The sequence below is a fragment of the Sciurus carolinensis genome, chromosome 10 (assembly GCF_902686445.1).
Source record: "Sciurus carolinensis chromosome 10, mSciCar1.2, whole genome shotgun sequence".
NCBI classification, from domain to species: Eukaryota; Metazoa; Chordata; class Mammalia; order Rodentia; family Sciuridae; genus Sciurus; species Sciurus carolinensis.
In genome coordinates, this window is record NC_062222.1 from 32235618 (window position 1) to 32255983 (window position 20366).

Here is a 20366-nt window from a genome sequence, read left to right on the forward strand (position 1 = left end):
AAATAAGTGACTTCGAGTTTGGTAAATTCAAGATTTTAACCTTAAGCCAGGCTCTTAGTATTTCTGAGCTTCAGTTTATTTATCTATAAAATGGGAAGAGAGACTTAAAACTTGCACAGGCCCATCATTAGGTCAAACTCGACATGGGTGAAAGGTGTTCAGAAACCGTCAAGCTATGTACAATTGCTAATTATGTAACAAATGTTAAAAGCCATTTTACACACAGATCTATATTGTGCTAGTAATTCTAATCAATTAAGCTTGCTTAGAAAGGGCAGGCTTTTCGAAATTGGAACCCTCACTCTGAGATTTAGATGCCAGGATTCCAGGCAAATATGAAATCACACCAACTACTTTGACCTTTTCGGTCCAAGAAGGTCATTTGTACTCTATCCTGTGTTTCCTGCTAGTGGTCAAAAACTGACCCTAAATAATTCCAGTCCCGTGAAAGGTGTTAGTATTATTACTATTTTTCCTTCTTGTACCAACATTGTTCTCCCCTGTATCCCTCCCTATCCTAGTTAGTCCCTTAAAACGGGCGGCGACAAAACCGCTCCGCTCAGAGTCCCCCAGTGCGCCCGGAGGGGAGGCGTCCGTCCTCGCTGGTCGGGCTACTTCTTCCCTCCCCCGTCGCGGTGCTGCTCCCGCGCGGCCCCCACGGTCCCCGCAGCGGCCCCGACAGCGGCGCGCCACGGCGCACGCTCCGCGGCCCGAGCAGGCGCGTCAGCCGAGCTCGGCGGTCGCGCGGGCGGCGGGGACGCAGCTGACCCCGCTCTGCGCCCGCTGCACCCCGGCCGCCACCGTCACCTCGGCCCCGGGCCGCCGTGATCTCGCCTGGCGGCTGCGGGCGGGGCGCCTCGGGTAAGGGCCGGGGGCTGCACCCAGGAGGGAGGCGCAGGAAAGGACGGGAAGGGACGGCGGCGGAGGTCTAGGGACAGGAATTAACGCCGCTGCGGAAAAGAGTGGGTCCGGTCTGGGGTGGCGGGGGCGCGGGGAGCACTGCGGCGTGCAGCGGAGGCAGAGAGCGCCGCTCGCCCCGCAGAGGGGCGCGGGCGCCGGGCCGCTGCAACCGCGTCACCGATGCGGTGGCGTCCACCTGGACGCTGGGGAAGAAGGTGCGCAGAGGGCCGCGGATAATTAGGGAACGCAGGATTGACTGGGTGGGCTCCCTGTGGTGCTGTGTGTGTGCGGGTCCCTCCAGTCATTGTAGCTGTCTCTTTTGAGAGACTGAGAATGAAGCCTGAGAGCCGTGTTGAATTTTTCTCCTGTCTCCCCTTCGAACCATTTTCTTGGGGAAAGATGTGGAGATGGGAGAAGTACCTGCTGCTGAGGGCAAAAGTGACTGGAAGCAGATGCCTGGCTAGGATGGGGGAAGGGAGCTCCCGAGGCTGTAAGTTGACAGAGAGCCTTCAGTTGCTGTGGGTCTCATCAGCCCCTCAATTGTGTTGGGTGTAAGGACCTAGGAAGATGCCCTTCTGGCCTGCATTGGAAGAAAAAATAATCTAGGAAAAAGATGAAAAGCATGACATAGAAGTAGCAGATTTATGAGGCTGAGATGGAAATTAAGTTAGTGTTCAGGAACCTGACAGGTCTTGTGCTCTGCAGAAAACAATGAGAGAAACAATTTATGGCTTGGCAGTGAAGAATCTAAAAGAGGGTCCAATATTCCAGTGTTAGTAGATGCTTAAAGTTTTTTTTTTTTTTTATGCATTAGACTGGCGAACATTTAATTCTCATTTGAGCATTAACAATTTTATTAAAATGTAGCTAAGAAGATTATTTAAAGAGTGTAGCCACACTTGCTGTATTCTTTCATGTAGTGTTCCCTCCAATTTCTAGAGAAATCTTTTTGATGATAAATGTTAGTATCCCATAAGTGGGAAAGCTAGCATATTAATATGTACTGTTGTGAGGTAAAAATATCTTGCAAATTTCATGGTGTAAATAAAAACAATGAACTTAGGGTAGAAACTTGGATGCTGAATTTTTCCTTTATCTCTTTTAGTTGTTTAGTACTTAGAATTAAAATACTTTCATTGTTTTTGAAAAACTTTACATACAAAATCCAAACAGCATAGACATTTTAAAAGAAAACAAGAATTACACAAAGGTACTAGTCAGAAATAACCATTTTAACATTGTCAGACATCCTCCCAGGTATCTTCCTAAACATATTTTGATATACTGTTCAATTCAGTATCAATTTACAATTTTACATAACCCTAGAGTGGAAATTTTACATAGTAACCCATTATACCTCATTGGAATCCTATTTTGTATATATCATTATTTCAACTGACTTTTACTACTATATAAAAAAGATTTTACTACTACGATATAGAAGAGACTTTAAATGTAGAGCGATGTGTAACCATGTGGGATTGAGCAATGAGGATTTGATATACAAATGTATTTGCCCTGTGGGTACTAAGGATCATAATTCTTAAAGGGACAGTCATATATTTATCATTTGCTTCATAAATGTAAACATTTTCTTGTTCTTTTATAGGTTCATCTCCTGAAATTAACTTTTCAAGATGAAGTTTTTATTGGCAATAGCCTTTTTAATTTTAATTTCTTTGTGGGTTGAAGAAGTCTATTCTAAGGAAAAGTCTTCAAAGAAAGGAAAGGGGAAAAAGAAGCAATACCTATGCCCATCGTATGTTCTTTATGTCTTATATTCTTATTTAGAGAATTGTGAATGCATTTGTTATAAAAGCAAGGTGGTTTATTAAAAGACACATCTGCAAAACTTTTCATGTCACAAAATGACAGTGTGAAGTGAGGTTTAGAATATGACACCTAATTCTCTGTTAAAGTTTATAAAGTTTTATTAGTGTCATGGGTTTGTATAATTTTTATACATCCTTTAGTAAGAAAAAAGTAAGAAAAATTTACTGTTGTTTTCTTATGCTATTTGTGCAACTTAGATACCATGTTTTGAGCAAACACTAGTTCAAAAAGGTTTGAGTATTCTTAAAAATCAGATAGCTAATCTATGATTTCAAGGTCTTTTTAGTTTATATTAATGCATGAAAGGAGAAAATTTGCATGGTAAATGAAATTTCTATTTCAGTAAAGACACTGAAATATTAGGAAATTAGGGTATTTCTCATAAAGCATATAATTAAATGTGATGTTATTTGTAAAAAGATTTAAATCTAGCCCTACAAAAACAACATTTTGCATTTTGGACTCTATTTTTATAGGAAAATACTACTGGTGAATAAAGGCAGATAATATTCACTAGTTAGAATAGTCAAACTATATACATAAATAAATTTCTCAATACAACATGTGCAATGATCTGGAATAGAAATTAATTTGCTAGTACAGGTAATTTTTCCATTAAGATTTCTTAAATGTCATATTGATCATAGACAATATATTGTGGCATCATTTTTACTTAAGTATTGGCTATTACAATTTTATAGATGTTCTGTAAGAAACATTAGGGTGTTGGGTGTGGTGACACACTCCTGTAATCACAGGGATTTGGGAGGCTGAGGCAGGACAATTACAAGTTTCAGGCCAGCCTCAGCAACTTAGTGAGGACCTAAGCAACTTAGTGAAACCTTGTATCAAAATAATAATAGAAACAGTTGGGGATGTGGCTCAGTGGTTAAGCACCCCTGCATTCAATCCCTAGTACCCCAAAACAAACTAAAAATTAGGGTATATTTGGGGAAGTGTATTTTATAAAGAAGGGACATTAGAATTGGTATTTTGCAACTGGTATTTGTATGATTATATGAGACCAAAAGTCTCAAGTCAGCGTCACAAAGACATAAAGCCTAGCATTAGACAGAGCTCCTTATTAAAGGACATCTCCTAATGTTCACCTTTGATATTCCTACTTATTTAATAGTCTGATGTCAGAGCCAGAGTTTAAGGTGTCTGATACCATGTCCTTGAGTTATTCACATGTCCACCCTTGGCCATCTGCTCAGTTGAGTATCAACTGGGACACTGGGGCCAGATTCATGGTTACATAGTCTGCAACCATCACCATTTTTCACAGTTGCAGTTTTTGTGTCATAGCCAAGAGATGAGCATGAACTGGATGTTGTCAGGTCTTACTCTTCCCATGTTCACGTTAGAGGTTCCTTATAATAACCTTTTATTTGATGAAGGCTGACCTATTGACATCAACTCTGGTACATGCTTTGTTGTCCTGTGATTCCATGTGTGAACTTAAGCCCTCTTGGCTCAGTCAGATTTTCCTATGTGATAAAGATGGCAGGGCTCTGTTCTCCTCCCTGACCCCTGCCTAACATCAAAAATCATGGTTGGATTTTTATGAAGTTTGCAAAAACTAGTCTTAGAACTATCATGTATCTTACACAGTGTGAATTACATATGTAAATGGACTGTGTGTGTGTGTGTGTGTGTGTGTGTATGAATTTGAGTCAGATCAGAAACTTTTCTGGCTTTTTAAATTCATTAAGCCCACAGTGTTTTGAAGCACTAGAAAATCATAAATTGTGCTATTATTCCTTTTTTTCCTTGATGTGTAAGTGAAGCAGCAATACCAGGCTTGATAAAGTATGCAATACATTTACTTACAAAATTTTAGAAAATTAATAGGGATTAACAAATAAGAAAATTTAAATTAGTATAAATATTTTAAATAAGTCCTTGTGCACCTTCAGTTTTTTCTTTTACAACTTGAATTTGATGTTGGCTTTAGTTACATTGGTCTTTCTTCTGATTTTCTCTTGTACCTCAGTGATTTTGTCCAAATCCATGGCTAAAACTGCCATCATTCCCTGTCAACTCCTAAGTCTCTGCCAACATTCCTTGTTAATTCCTAAGTCTCTGTGTCTAGTTCAGATCTCCCTGAAGAGTGCTACACCTGTATATCCTGACTATTCCAACGTGACCTCAAACTCAACATGACAAAGCCTGAATTCAAAACTCTTCCCCACCACTCCTAACACAACAGGCCCTTTCTTAGCAAATGACACGTCCTTCTCCTTTGCCATCTAAACTAAACTCCTGGGGATCACTATAGACCTCTTTCTACCAGAGTTTCTCAAATTTAGCGTCATGCAGACTTGTCAATCCAGAATCTTTTCCATCTCTGAAATCTCCTTCATTTCCATTACCATGTACACATTGCTTTAATTACTCCTTTTCCTCCCTCTTTGGTGGACCCTTTTTTAGTCTCACTACTTCTTATCATCTTCTATCAACTCATATTCCACCCTGACTCTGAAGTGTATTTCTCGAATCTTAAATCTAGTTAGGCCATTCCAATGTTGAGATCCATTATTGAACTGCATAGCTTACTGGATGAGGCTCAGATTTCTTGGCTTCACCCACAAGGCTCTTGAACTGGTGTCTTACATCTCCAATAGTATCTCCTCCATGCTTGCCCCTGTTCTAATCTAGCATATACATGACCCATATCTCATCTGTATTTGATCTTTTACATCTCTGCAACTGTTCTACACTCTACCAGTGCTTTCCCTCTTTCTCCTGCCTCAGTGGTCTTTTCCAAATACAAATTCATAGTTATAACTATAATTTATTCACTATTGATTCCTAAGCCTGTATGTCTAGCCCAGAGCTCTCTGAAGAGCTACTATACTACATCCAACATGTTAATCTGACTACCTCATCATGACCTCAAACTCAAACTCGAACTCTGTTGCCTCCTTTGGAAAACTTATCCTAATTTTGTTTTTTCTTCTAAGTTTGAGGTACTGGAGATCTAACTCAGGACCTCATATATGCTGTATTAAGTGCTTACCACTGATCTGTCTAGTCCCCTTTCCTAATTCTGATGGTGTGATTTAGATAATCACAATCTGTACCTCCACGGTTCTTTGATTGCCTCTCATGTTTATAATATTTTATGGCAATCATAAGTTGTAACTGCCTGTTTTTTCCACTAGATTTTAAATTCCTTAACATCAGTGTCTTATTTGTCTCAATCACCAGAGAACAGCATAGTGCCTGACACAAAATGTACATCTAATACAATTTGTTTAAAGGCTCAGTAAAAACCTAAAGATCATCAGGCATGGTGGAGAAAATGTGTCAATCTACTGTACCTCTCAAGTAATAATCATTACAGGATGACAATTAGAAATGATTTAATCAATGCCTACCATAATTTATAAGAAGGCCTAGTAATATGGACTTATATTTGTATATGTAGTGCATATGAAACCAGAACTTACTAAGATATACTTTCAGAATGTTTGATTGAATAATAACAATGAAAACAAAACAGAATGGTCTCAACAATACCATCATAAAACTCCAGAGTACTGTTTGCCATTTTTATTTTTACTCATAGCAGAGCTAACACTTTTTAATACTGATTGTCCAGGCTGTGCAATGTCTTGGCACCATTTTTGCCATCACTGAGCTAGGGAAGCTTTTTCCTTTTGTTGAGGATTGTTCAGATTTTAGACATCTGCTAGTTTATGATAAGTACTACTAATATGTTTACAAGATGCATTTGAAATCTCCCAAATTGTTTATACTATACCTCAGGTGTGAAGAACTTAATAAGCTCTCAAGTATGAAGACTGCTTTTATATCAGTTATGTGTTTATGTTAGCATGTGCTTATCTTGTCTTCTAAATCAGCTTTCCTACAAACTGTTGACACGGTAGCTTTACGCTCATGACATAAAATGTTTTCGTTTTTTGTTTTTGTTTTGGTTTGGGTTCTATATGCATTTTGGGAAAACGTGACTTATTTCTAGTAGTTTGTTCATAAGCTGAAAACTTGATGTATGCATTTACATGTGTTTGATATCTGTTATGAGAACTTTTTGTCTCCTGCACAGAGATATTATGCCATTTAATGATAGTATGTGTGCTCTTGAGGTCTATATGTTGTGGGGCGGAACATTAATAATCAAAGTCATCATGTACTGTCTCAAGATTATGTTAAATCATCTTCCTGTTCTGATTGTCCTATCTGGTATTGTTTAATGAACTAGGTGGATTCAATTTAGTACCAATTTCTTGCTTCCTCATGGAAATGCTTGAGACAGTTATATTGGTCAAAAGATGAAAGACTGATTGGAAAAAGATATGGATAATCTGTAAAACAGATACAAATGAAAGTTGCCTGTCTTGTTATTAATAGTTACCTAGACCAAGTTTTTGACATTTTTGCCAATGTTTGGTTATGTATTTTCTTACTGCCTATTGAATAATTGCACTTTAATGGCAGGCTATTATTTTGTAGTCAATTGAATTAATGATAATCCCCTTTCCAAATAATTTACCAGGTTTTGAAATTGGCATCCTCATTTTATCAGTTACTCAGGCATGAAACTTAAATGGAATTTGCCTTGCTTTTAAAATGAACTCCAAGATCATGTTCACGTTTTTCTTCAGTGCATCTCTTACCATTATTTTCAACATTTCCATTACAATATTTTCCCAGTTATTCACTCTACTTTTTCTTTTCTCATTATTATCCATCTTATGCTGTTTGCATTTCTCTCTTGCTGGTCTTAAGTTCTGTAACTTAAGACCTGCAATTTACCAAACCCTTTTGGTCCATCTTGCATGGTTTGATACTTTATTAGAGTTGATTCTTTATGTGACAATGTCCTTCATTTTCTAGTTAAAATATGCATAGTGTTAATTAACTATGTTGTAAGTACTTGAGGTGAGATGCTTATATATACTACCTGTTTCAGAATTCTTTGTATAAGAACTCCATTTATGTTTGATGAATCAGATGGAATCAAATGGGTAACTGATTACATAGAAAAAATCAAAAGTTAATTTTTGATGGGTCAGTGGTTCACTGGAATTGTTTAGAAGTACCAAATCTAAACTTGTACAGTTTAAAGTTAACTTTATGTGTCTGCTTACTAAATTATGATGGGAATTATAATATAGCAGAAAGAACACTACCATATCTCAATTAGCAGTGTTTTTGATTGACTTAATGACATTCACTGAGACATTTCATGTATCTTGGTCTCACTGTTCTTACTTGTATAGTGAAAAGTGTGATTTCAGTAGTTTCTTAATTTCCCTCTTTCATTAATGGCAATTATACCTATTATGACTTAAATTTCTTTGTATGCATGTTTTTGAACATTTCTGTCATTCTGTTTTGTTTTCCAGTTTTGAACCAGTCACGTCTAGAAAAAAATACTCAAAATATCAAGCTAATTGCAAAGGGATATAATTTTAGAATTGACTTTGGTAGGTTTTTGAAGGTTTTTACAAGGAAGTAGAATAAGGCATGTGTCAATTGAATTGTCTACCTTCTTAGCTGACCACATTTTCACAAATTAAGATGTTTGTACCATCTATTTTTTTTCTTTTGGAAGCTAATAATTTCTGTAATATTGCCAAGAATAGAGTAGATTTATAAACGTCTGCTGTGTTCTTTATGGGCTACTGCCTGAGAAAGACACATGACTGCCCTGCTATGGAGAGCTGAGAACTCTTTATAAATGAGTTCCTTTACAGACATTTTATGTAAATTTACACTTAGTATTCATGAAGCAAATTATTCAACTTTATGTACATAGGAATAATTACTCTGAGAAAGGATGTAAATATGAAATAATATTTCTAGAGCTCTGATTGGAAAAATAGTAAAACGCTTATTAAGTCATTATTAGAATATGTTGGATAACTTGAAACATTAAAGCTCATGTAAGGGCATGATAGTAGGAACTCATGAGTATTCAGGAAGTTAACTGCTTGGATTCCTGATTCCTGGGAATAACCTCATATGAAAGATTGAGCTATTAACGAGGAGATGCATGGTGTTCTTTGCATCAGCCTTTAACTCTCAGTGACACCTTGACCCATAGACAAGCTTGTCTGAAGGTCTTAATGCAGCATTCTTTCATATCACCTATATGTTCTACTTTGACCTGCCTAGAACATAACTTTTTAAATTTAATTTTACAAGTGTGTATGTTCTCGGTTACTTAGAATCATTATTAATTGTTTTGTGTGGATCTGTTCTTGTCTGGGTCCTCCCTATGGTTCCACAGTCCTCTTTCATGTCCCATAGCAATTCTGTTTTCTCTGACCATACTCTTTCAGGCCCAGCCCTTTCAGCCTTAGCAATGAAATTTTAACTTTCACTTCAAAGATGAAGAATAAAGTCTTTGAGCAGAAACTCTGCTGGTGTCTGTTTTTACTCCAAAGCTAACAAATGTAACAATATTTTTCCTTTTCTCCTCTGCTGCTGCCTTAGGAGAAAAGGAACTTCCTTTGGTCAAAGCCCAAGGTCCTGTCTTCTCCATTCTCTCCTGAGTCATCTCTTATCAGCTGACCTCAGGTCTCCCAAGTTTTTAATTTTCTTCTTCTATTTGGTAATTTTTTCCCTTAAGGGCTTACAGACATACTGAAGGTTCTCTTGCCAGAAAAAAAAAAAAAATGTGATTCTTATATTCCTATTTCATTAACTTCCCTTTACTCTATTAATTACTCTATTTCTTGAACCAAAATGACCTGCGCTTTTTGAGTTCTCCTTCAGGATTTTTTCTCTTAGTTGAAGTTCCTTAAATTACAAAAGCCACACATGATTTTTAAAACAAATAAAGCATTATGTGCTTTTTAGTCATTCTCCTATTAATATTGATTTCTGTCACTGCTGTACCTTTTGATAAAGATATTTATCTTCTTCCTTTAAAATAAATCTAGTGACTTTCTTTAGGTCATTATTATTTGGTAAGAAATACCATCTTCTGCATTCTGAAATAATCCCCTATTTCATCTGCCTTACCTATGACTTCTTAGAATTTTGCTCATTTTTGGGTCATTTTTCTACCTTTCTGACTGCAACTGATTATCCATCTTCGCTGACTGTTCCTCTGTATTCTTGTCCTGAAATATTGAGTTTTAGCAGATATTACATCATTATTTTTTTTAGTCTCTTACTCATCAGTTTTCCATTTGTGTCAGTGCTTAGGCCTTTATCTTCATCGCTAGGTGTAACTACTCTTTGATTTCCAGGCCATTATCCCCATCTTCCTCTTGGACCTCAAGGTTATGGTATCAGACATCTTAAACTGGCTCTGCCCTCTGGGTTCCTGGCTCTGTATCCAAACTTTCATGAGAAATGTCAGAATCATCCTCAGCTCTTTTATTGCCCTTTTATCTTTATCATCTCATCATGACTCACGATTCTTGCTCAAAAATGACTCTTGGATCTGGCTGTTTCTCCCCATCCCTACTGCTGAGGTCTTTGTCAGGCTAACGTTTTACCTTGAGTCTATTACCGCAGTTACATACGAACACTCCTGATCACCATCCTGTCTTCTCCACTGGTTGATACTCTACAGCAGCGGACCTCAAATTGTTATTCCAGGAACCCTTCAGATAATACATCTAATATAGAATCTCATACATTTTTAAGGACACAAAGAACTTTCACTTATGTGGGTTGTATTTATATTACCTTATTACAACTGGAACATCGATTTTAAATAATATTTATATTTTAAAATACTTCAGTGCTGTGATTGTAGTTCAGGATAGAGCATTGCATAGTGTGTAGCGGGCTCTAGTTTCACTCTTAACACACCATACACACACACACACACACATACACATACACATGCACACAAACACAAAATAAACCACTTAAAGTAACTGTATCTATTAAATATTAATATGAATAACTTATTTTTATGGAAAATGATCTGTATTTTCAAAAACCAAAGAAATTTAAAAAAAGAGGGACCTTTTTATTTATCAGTTTAATGACTGGCTTCATGAAAGATGGATTCTCATTTGCTTCTGTATTCAGTTCATTATGATAGATTGTTTTGGTTGAAGTATATGAAGAAAGTATGACCTCATGCAGACATATAATTGAAAGAGGGAAGAATGTTTTAATAGCCTTTTCATAGCTGTGAATGTTCTTTAATGTCATGCCAAATTTTAACAAGTGATAGTTCCCTAAAAGAGAGTTGCAATGTGAATGTGAAATCAGATCAGTGAACATTTTGTTCTCTGTTTCATTAAAATTCACTGTTCTCTCTTGCCCATTGAATGGCTTCTTTTGTTCAAAAGTGATTTTATAACATCATGCACTGGACATTTGGAAAATATTGGTTTGTTAGGGTTTGTTTTTTGCAAATCTTCCAAATGCTGACATATTTTATTATACAACTTCAAAAAATCACATTCATCTAATAATACTGCCTATCTCACTGGAATGAGTGTAAATATTGAGAAACTGTCAAAATCATGGTGGCATTTATGTTTTCCAAAATTCATATTTTTGTTTGGAAATTCAGATTCTGTTATTGAAAGCAAATACTTTCATTTTTTTCCTTAAAAGTACAAACTCCTTTCATTCACTTTTGCAAAAAGTTTGCCCAAATATGCACATCTGAATTATCATAGTTTTTCTGTGATACTGCATGCAAATGGCCTTTCCTGAGGAGTATTTATTTCAGCTGTTAAGTTAAACAATCACTCAACTGTACTTTTCTCAGAAAATTATCATAGTTTGGTGTGCAGCAGAAGTGGTATCTGAATACTCTCCATTTTGTCACACAGAATATTAAAAGGTGTGAATACAAGTTTCAGAATTAAAAAAAAATTAATAATTGTCTTACTACTTACTTAGCAACATTGCTTAGGAACACTGTCTTTAAATTTTGTTTGGCCAGGATATGTGGTGGTGAAGAGCACAGTTACACTTAGTATATATAAGTGTTGTTTTCTTGATTTGTCCTATTGCTCCAGCAGTGTTTTTGTACCATCAGTGTAAATGTCAACAGATAAAAAATGTAAATAATATGTTATTATTATTATGAAAGTAGTTTTGATTCTGTCGACTGAGAGAGTCTGGGCAACTCAGGGGTTGGTGTACCCCACTTGGACAACTGTTACTCTTCTGTGTCGACATTATTTGTGATGCTTCTTGTAGCTCTGATCATTTACTTCTCTGCTTTTGACCAACCTTCAAGTTTCTTTTCCATCCTGCTCTTCATTTCCATCCTCTTCTGCCTTGCTGTACTTCTTAGTGTCCCCGTACAGCCACACCACTTGGTGAGCCTATTCTGTTATACGTTCTTTAACTTCTTCCTAGCATTTCCTTATCCCTTTCCTCTTACTCTGTTGCACCTCTTCTTACCCTTCTAGTGCCAGACAAAAGTCATCTGTTGTATGAACTTCCTGCCATTTAATCTGTACCAAATGAGTGCTAAAAATGTAAAAATATAACAATAATAATGATAAATTTCAAGTAAAATTAGTTGAATTAATACAGAGGAAAAAAATCAATGGGTCACAAAATTCAGGAAAATAGAGCTTCTGTTCACTCTACTATGGATTTATTGTGTGTCCTTATATAATTCTTCTTGGGTCCTGATTCATAAACTAAAGGCATTAGCAATATGATTTTATGAGTTTCTCAGTGTCATTGGGAAAAACACTTATTCTGCAATTGTAATATGTGGAAACAGTATTGTCTATAGAAGGAAGAGACCTTGCTTCTGTTTTAGAGTGAATTACTGAATGCTTTTGTAAGAAGCTATCATTTTGCCTCTTTCAGGTCTCCATTTTCTTATCTGCAAAATGGAAATGATCATCTTTACCTATTTCACAGAATTCTCAAACAGTATAATTTGAAATTATATATGAAAGTATTTTCTAAATTGTGAAAGTTCTACAAAGTGGATTACCTATCTTGGTGATATTAGAGTTTCCTTTAAAGAGTCCAAAGGAGTTTTGCATTTAAATAGTACTTTTGGTCTCATTCTTCTGCCATTACTTAAGATAATTTGTAAAGATAGAAAAGCTAATTATGGGGAAAAAAATCTGATTAGTGGCAGATTTGGCAGTCAGACTTTGTTCTTTTCATTCCTTATCCAAGATTTTTCATTAATGTTCTTGCCACTGTGTTTATATTTATTTAGTTATTACCCTCACTAATGGGAACAAATTTTTCATCTTCATTGTCACTTGGTCTTTGTTTATTTTATCATTTTCAAGCAACATTTGGGCTTACTTATAGTTTTTTACTGAAATTTAAAGTTCATTGAAGTTCTTTTTAAATAACACAATATTGCTTTCTGAGCACACAGTCTTACAATCTTCCTCTTCACGGGTGTATGTTTCACCACATAAAAAATAATCATGAGTTTGATTAATAGTATTCAGTTTGAATGTTAACTACCAAGGGGAGTTTTGAAATAAGAACTTACTCTGAGCTACTATGGTCAAGAAAAAGTGTCTGATGCCTTCCTTCTTAATAGTGCATGTGTGCATGTATGGAAGCAAAGTATGAAATGTATTGCAGTAAAAGTAGATAGGAGATGAGGGGAACCAGGAGTTTAGTTTTGAACATGATAAGTTTGAGGTATCCATTAGATATTAAAGAGGCAATGTCAGTTGTCAGAAACTCTGGAAAACTATGAGACCTGATGAGGTTACTTTAGAAAGTGAGTTAACTAGAAATGTAAAGGTACCTGAGAAAAAATTGTTTGGGAACAAGGTTGTAGAAATGAAGAACAGGCAAAGAAGAATGAAGAGAAAACATCAAGGAAGTAAGATCAGGATTAAAAGTGTGAGGTCTTTTACTTGGAACTGTAGTGAAGTTAAAAAAATATTAGGGATCAATAATATCTGATACCGTTGTTAGATCAAGAGAGAGAATGTTGGAAATTGGCCATAGAGTTTGACCACATGGTTGACCTTGACACGGCTTGTTTATATAGGTGTTGGTTACAAAAGTCCTAATAGATTGAATTCAAAAGATATTGCAAAGAGAAGAAACAGGGACTGAAGTATTAATATTTGATGAATTTTGATATACGCAAAAGCAGAAAAATTGGCCATAGTTGAAGGGGAAGTAGGATCATCAGAAAGGTTTTTAACAGATGAGGGATAATAAAGCGTATTTATAAGGTGATGAAAATGTTCTGGTAGAGAGAGAAAATTTATGATGCAAAAAAGAGGGACAATTTCTGGAGTGATTCCACAATGGCAGGGATTCTCAGACAATTGGAAAGTGTGACCTTGAGTAGCATTTTCCAAGCTTATCATGAGATTCACAGTGATAGAGAAAAATTAGATTATCAGTTGTTTTGCTTAAAAGCCACATTAAGTTGGGGAATATAGTGAGGAATTTCATATCATAGCATGTCAGTGCCTTCTAACATTGGCATTTAATTAGAACATACATGCAAAGCAAAACACCTTACTTGAGTGATTCTGATAAATAATAGAACACCAAGTGTTTTCTCTTAAGCCTCAATTACATAAGCCAAAAAGCTCTGCAAAGTCTGTGTAGGTTTTAAGTTACTGATCCCTCTGCCAAATCATGGGTAACAGTCTGTGGATCCCCATTCTGCTCAGGTTCCAGAAGATTAGTGTATGGAGCTTTAGATTGCTTATGAAGGTCAATTTCTAAGCCGTATTTGTGAATTACCTTTTAGTAGTGTGTGAAATCTTAGGGAGAAAAAGCTTGCTTGAATGGGAATCTTAATTGTCCTAAGACCTCCTTAAGTATATTGGATAAAATTCTTAGTGACCTTGCAGGAAAAGGAATAGGGTTTCTAAGATAGGAACTCTTTGTATCATAAGTTAAGCTAGGTGTTCTTTAAAAACTTACTGTTATTTTAGTTTTCAAATTTGTGAGGTGCCATGTTATGATTCATTACATTTATATGGCATGTTGTGATCAATCAGAGTAGTGAACATTTCTATCTGCTAAAACATTTTTTAAAATGTTGCTTAACATAAAGTAACTATACATATTCATGAGGCTCAGTGTGATGCTTCATACACATATATAATATGTACTGATCAAAATAAGGATAATATTTTTTTCTATCTCCTTTTCATTATTATTTTTGGGGATTTCAAATCCCTCTCTTCTAGTTGTTCAAGGATCATGTAATAGGCTATTGTAAACTATAGACCTCTACTTTTCTGTGGAACTTTAGAACTTCTTATGTCTATACAGTTGGTTTTATCTAATCTTCTGCTGTCTCCCCTCCTCCCTTTCCATCCTAGTAATCACTGTTATACATTATGATAGAATTCTTTAACATCCATATGTGAGAGGGAACATGTGGAATTTGTCTTTCTCCATCTGATTTATTTCACTTAACATGATGTCCTCCAGTTGCATCTATTTTGCCATGAATAATAGGATATTATTCTTTTATGGGGAAATTATATTTTATTATATATATCTACCACATTTTGTCAGTTGATCTGTTGATTGGCATCTTGATTGATTTCATAGCTTAACTATCATGAATCTAGGTTTTCACATAGAGGCTTTTGAGCTCTGTATAGAAATGACCAATGGTTGATTAAACAACCAATTTAGATGACAGAGCTTTAATTAAAAACAAGTTATTAAATTTAAAATTGATAATGTTCATAGCTCTTAAATATTGGCTCATGTGAAATTTCCTAAGTTCCTGTTTTAAAAGCTATGCCTAGCTATATTTATTTACCATGACCTTCTGTATTTGGAAGTCTTTGTCTTTAAGCTGTGTCCTGCCAGAATCCAAAATACAGACATGATCACTAAGTTTTTTGCTATTAAGGTACATCCTAATTATTGCTATGGTTTGGACATTGCTTGAATGTGCCCCCTTAGGTACTTAACTTAGTCTCTAGGGTAGTACTGTTTACATGACACAACTTCTAAAAGGCATTACTTAGCATAGGATAATCAGGTCATGGGGCCACCATCCTTGGAAGGAATTAATACTGGTTTTACAGAGTAAGTTAGTTCTCATGAGAACAAGTTTATAAAGGGAGGCTCTCTGATGTGTTTTGCTTCTTCTGCATGTCTGGTTCCCTTTCTGTTTCTTTGCCATGTTGTTATTTAGCTATGGGGACCAGGATATAGGCGCTATGCCAGAGGTTAACCCTAAGTAAACCTGTTTTCTTTATAAAGTGACCAATCTCAAATATTTTGTTATAGCAGCACAAAATGTTTTAATACAATTGCTTATTTTTAATTTTTTTTTATTCATTTTATGTGGTGCTGAGGATCGAACCCAGTGCCCCAACCATGTGAGGCAGGTGCTCTACCTCTGAGCCACAATCCCAGCTCCTGCTTATTCTTAATTTTAAAGTAAATATTTGTTTTCATATTACTTATGTGGTCAATATATATTTAATATGAGCAAGTTGTACATTTAATACATAAGTAATAGTTATATTTTCTGTTTAAGTTAACACTTTAATCAGTTAAAAGTTAACTTAGTGTATCAAAATGTTGAATGAGACTCTTCCTCAGTTATGGCTGAATCCTGAAGGTCAAGAACAAAATAATAGAACCAGAAACTCCTATAATATCAGTTTGAATTCTGATCTCTTATACAAGTCATGCCAAAAAAGGTTTTCATATAGAGACTGAAAATTGGCTTTATTTCCTTTAGCTCAGCATTTACTTCAGTGGCCTAAAAGGGATAAGGTTGGAGAGACCAAGTAGGAGACATTCTTTGGAGGAAATCCTGTGGTTGTTTTCATATTACCAGCCACGGGAATGGGAGGAAGATGCTTTTCCTTTTCCTCAAATCTAATGAGACGGACTTAAAGGCAGAATTGTATCTCCCCCTGTATTTTGCTCCTTGTGCGCTGATATCTGATTCACACTAGAGAAGTCAAGGCAGGCTGTGACTATAAGACAGAAGCAAGGCAGCAGAGAGAGGAGAGCTGACATGGGAAGGGAATGTTTTCTGTCAGGGAAAGGAGTACTAAGTATTTACCGTGGCTCAGATTTAGATCACAGGAGAGAGATCCAGAAAGTGAGAGATCAAGAGAAAGAGCAAGTAAGTGAAGTGTTAGCTCAAGCATGAAACAAAGAAACTGCCCTAAATGGGCCAAGGAGGGTGGCAGAACCCCACAGTGACAGCCTGCTGTGGACTGCAAATGCCCCCAGCTGAAGGTTGGAATCAAGAGTTGCCAGCTGGGAAAACAAAACAAACAAACAAACAACAATAACAACAACAAAGACCGCATGGTCTTTGGAAACTGAATTTTGAGCTTCTGCAGCAGGGGATTTTGAGAAAGTGCAAAGATACTGTAAATTAGGATGGCAAGAGAACAGAGGGAACGCCTGCCCGGGTCCCACTGCAGCTTCCCAGTCTCTGGAAGGTCTGACTGGGGAGGGAGGAGATTTCATTATTGAATCAAACTGAAGAGTTTTCATTGTTCCAGGTGTACACATCTTACTTATGGTGTGACAATTTTAAGTGGTCCTGAAAGTGCCAGGAGGGACCGTTTTTCTTAGGAGAGACCTGAAAATGTTCTGAAATTCACATGAGATGTCATCCAACTGTATTGGGAGGTACCAGCTCACAGAGCTGGATCGGGGAATATGGAATTTCTTTATAATTAAGTCGCATAGGTTCTGGTTTATTCAATCAAAGACATTGGTTTCTAAACAATGATTGATAGGAACAAAGAGGCTTATTATTATCCATATGCAAGATTGCATTCTTCACTGAGAATCACATCTGTATTTGTTGCCTCTCTGTGCTGTAGGGTTTTTTGTTGAGGATTCAGGTCATTTTTTAGACAGGTGGACCTGTGGTTGTTATAATGAAGTTGACAATTCAAGAGATTATTTTCTTATCTCTCTATTACAAATAATCTTACACATATGGGATTATATGAAGATCATCTGCAAAGCGTAGTGAAAGCAAACAGTGGGTTTTAGGGGTGGTCTTTTAGGGCTTTTGCACTAGGTTCATGAGGTTCCTGGACAGGAGGAAAAAGCCCCTTTATCTGTAGTGTCCCTAAGAGTGAATATTGCTCACAGGGCTGTGAAAAATTATTCATTTCTGTTCTCAAATTCTGTTTGAGCCTCTCTTTGCTTAACTTCTTCTTTTTCAGTTTTTGTTTATAGTGGCAAGGAAAATATTTCCTTTTAAAACTTGATCCCATCAGGGCCTGGGATTGTGGCTCGGTGGTGGGGTGCTTGCCTAGCATGTGGGAGGCACTGGGTTTGAGTCTCAGCACCACATATAAATAAATGAATGAAAATAAAAGTCCATCAATAACTAAATAAATATTTTTAAATTATTTTTAAAAATGTTTGATCCCATCAATGTCTAGAGAACAGTGAAATTACAGTAGGGATACTTGAATTTATAGTATGTATTTATGTAAGAAATCAAACTTAACCAAACCACATATTGACAATTCTCAAGAAATTGGAACTTGATTTTTTTTTTTTTTCTGAGTAGCGCTTATTTTTGGAACATAAATTTCTCTTCTTCTTGGTGTTACCATGAATTGTTTATCACACAAACATTTGGTGCTATTCTGATCTCCTTACTTACTTTGCTTAACTTAATTATGGAAAGGTTTTTTTTGTGCATATGAACAAGTAATTTTGGGGTATTATTATCTCTACTTACAAATGAACTAATTAAGGCACAGAGATTAAGTGTCCAAAGCTACACTATTAGTGGTATACCAACCAGGATTCAAATTCAGTCACTCTTGTCTCCAGAAGAGAAATGTTTCATTCCCAAGTCAGGGGAGCTATGTATTTTTTTCTATTAGGTGAGAAAGAAAACTTGCCTTTAGTCTATAGCTTAGGAAGTCTGAAATGATATGCGAACAATTTAGAAGTTATTATAAAGCTGTATAGACAAATCTATATATAATACTGATGTGTAATTCAAAAAATGATAATAAAATAAACACGTATGTATGTGTTACCCAGCCTAGGAATTGAAACATGACTATTCTTTTAGTTTTAAATGTACAATACACAGCATATATTCACCACAAATGCTAGTTGTAAATTACATAGTCATCTATTCCTCTTCTTGATAGAATATTTTGATGCATTATGCAGTATAGTACCAAACTCAGTCTACCTGATTCTTTTTGAACTCTCTTTGAGTTTGACCTGTAACATTCAGCAAAGTACACAGATTTTAATAGTAGAGTTCAGTGACCAATTCAATGACTTTTCTCATTCAGCTCATGATTCCTCAACTCAAACATAAAACATGTCTAGTACTCTAGAAAATTCCCACATGCCATATTCCAGTTAATACCTCCTTCCAAAGGTAAATCACTCTTGATTTTGATTGTTAGATTGAGTTTTCCTCTTCTTGACCTTCATATAAATGGAATGATAACTATAGTCACTCTTGAATCTACTCTCTTGCTTGGCAATCTTATCTGTGAGATTTTGTCTCTGTTGCTGGTGTGGCAGTGGTCAGTCTCTTCTCATTGCTCTTTAGTGTTTGTTTAGTTGTTGTGGACATATTATCTTTATCTATTTTACTGTCAAATGAAAAAACAAATCCATATATAGATGAGGAGCTTTATTTGAAAAGAGTGTTGCAGTAGGGAGAATGTTCCAACTGGAAGAATGATAAGCCCCTCCAAGATTGGCAGAAAGGGGTTCTCTCTTACAAAAACACAGGAGGTCAGAGGAACCAACAGTTGAACATGTGGCATGAGTGGACAGTGAGTAAGAGAAAATGAAGGAGGAGCACGTGAGAAAGAAGCCTAACTCAAGTTTGATCAAGTAAAGTTGGCAAGCATGCTGTTCAGATTGGTCCCCTTGGACAAATAGTTGAGCTACTCATAGATGAGGCTAAGCAGGAGAGTTTGGAAGGTCTGCATCCAGTCTTGTGATAGGTAAACAAGGGGACCATCAGCAGGTCTTGTTAGGTAATTTGGGAAATGGTGATTGTTTGCAGTAAGATGCTCCATGTAATAGAAAAGAATGAGGATATTTCTAAATGTTATTCTTGTTCCAGGAGCTCAGATAAGTTCAGCTCTCACTGTCATTGCTATTGGTGAATATTCTCAGCTTGGACCTCTTATGTTTAAAGGTATTATGAACATTTACATTATACATGTACTTTGGATAACATGAGCATTCATATCTGTTGGGCATATACTCCAGAGTAAAACTTTTGTATCATAGTGTACATAGCTTTAGAAGATATGGACATTTTTCTAATTATACTCCCATCATCAGTGTATGAGAGTCTCTTTTGTTCTACATCCTCATTAAAATTTGATACTGTTGGCATTCATTTTAAGTTTAGCTGTCTCCTTTTACAAAGTTGTTTTTCAACTGTTTGCCCATTTAAAAATCATTGATTTTTTAATTGATATGTAGAAGTTCTTTATATATGCTATCAGATCTTTTTTCAGATATATGCATAGATGTATGCTGCTTAATGACAGGGATAGGTTATAGAAATGCATCATCAGCCAGTTTCATGATTGTGTGGAACCAAAGAGCTCACTTACACAAACCTAGATGATGTAGCCTACTGCACATCTAGGCTGTATACTATTGTTCCTAGGCTGCAAACCTGAACAGCATATTACTGTACTGAATACTATAGCTTTAACACCTGGTAATTATTTACGTTCTAAACATATCAAAACATT

At 36.1% G+C, this 20366-nt stretch overlaps 1 protein-coding gene across 1 annotated transcript in view; it reads left to right on the forward strand.

The window, feature by feature from the left end:
- Nucleotides 1–598: 598 nt before the first annotated feature.
- Nucleotides 599–20366, forward strand: part of Glrb (glycine receptor beta) — a 93611-nt gene continuing 73843 nt past the window's right edge. Inside the window, exons 1-2 of the mRNA XM_047567552.1 lie at nucleotides 599–861; nucleotides 2510–2659. Of these exons, the coding sequence (XP_047423508.1) occupies nucleotides 2538–2659 (122 nt within the window). The 5' untranslated portion in view covers nucleotides 599–861; nucleotides 2510–2537. The remainder of the gene's footprint in view (nucleotides 862–2509; nucleotides 2660–20366) is intronic.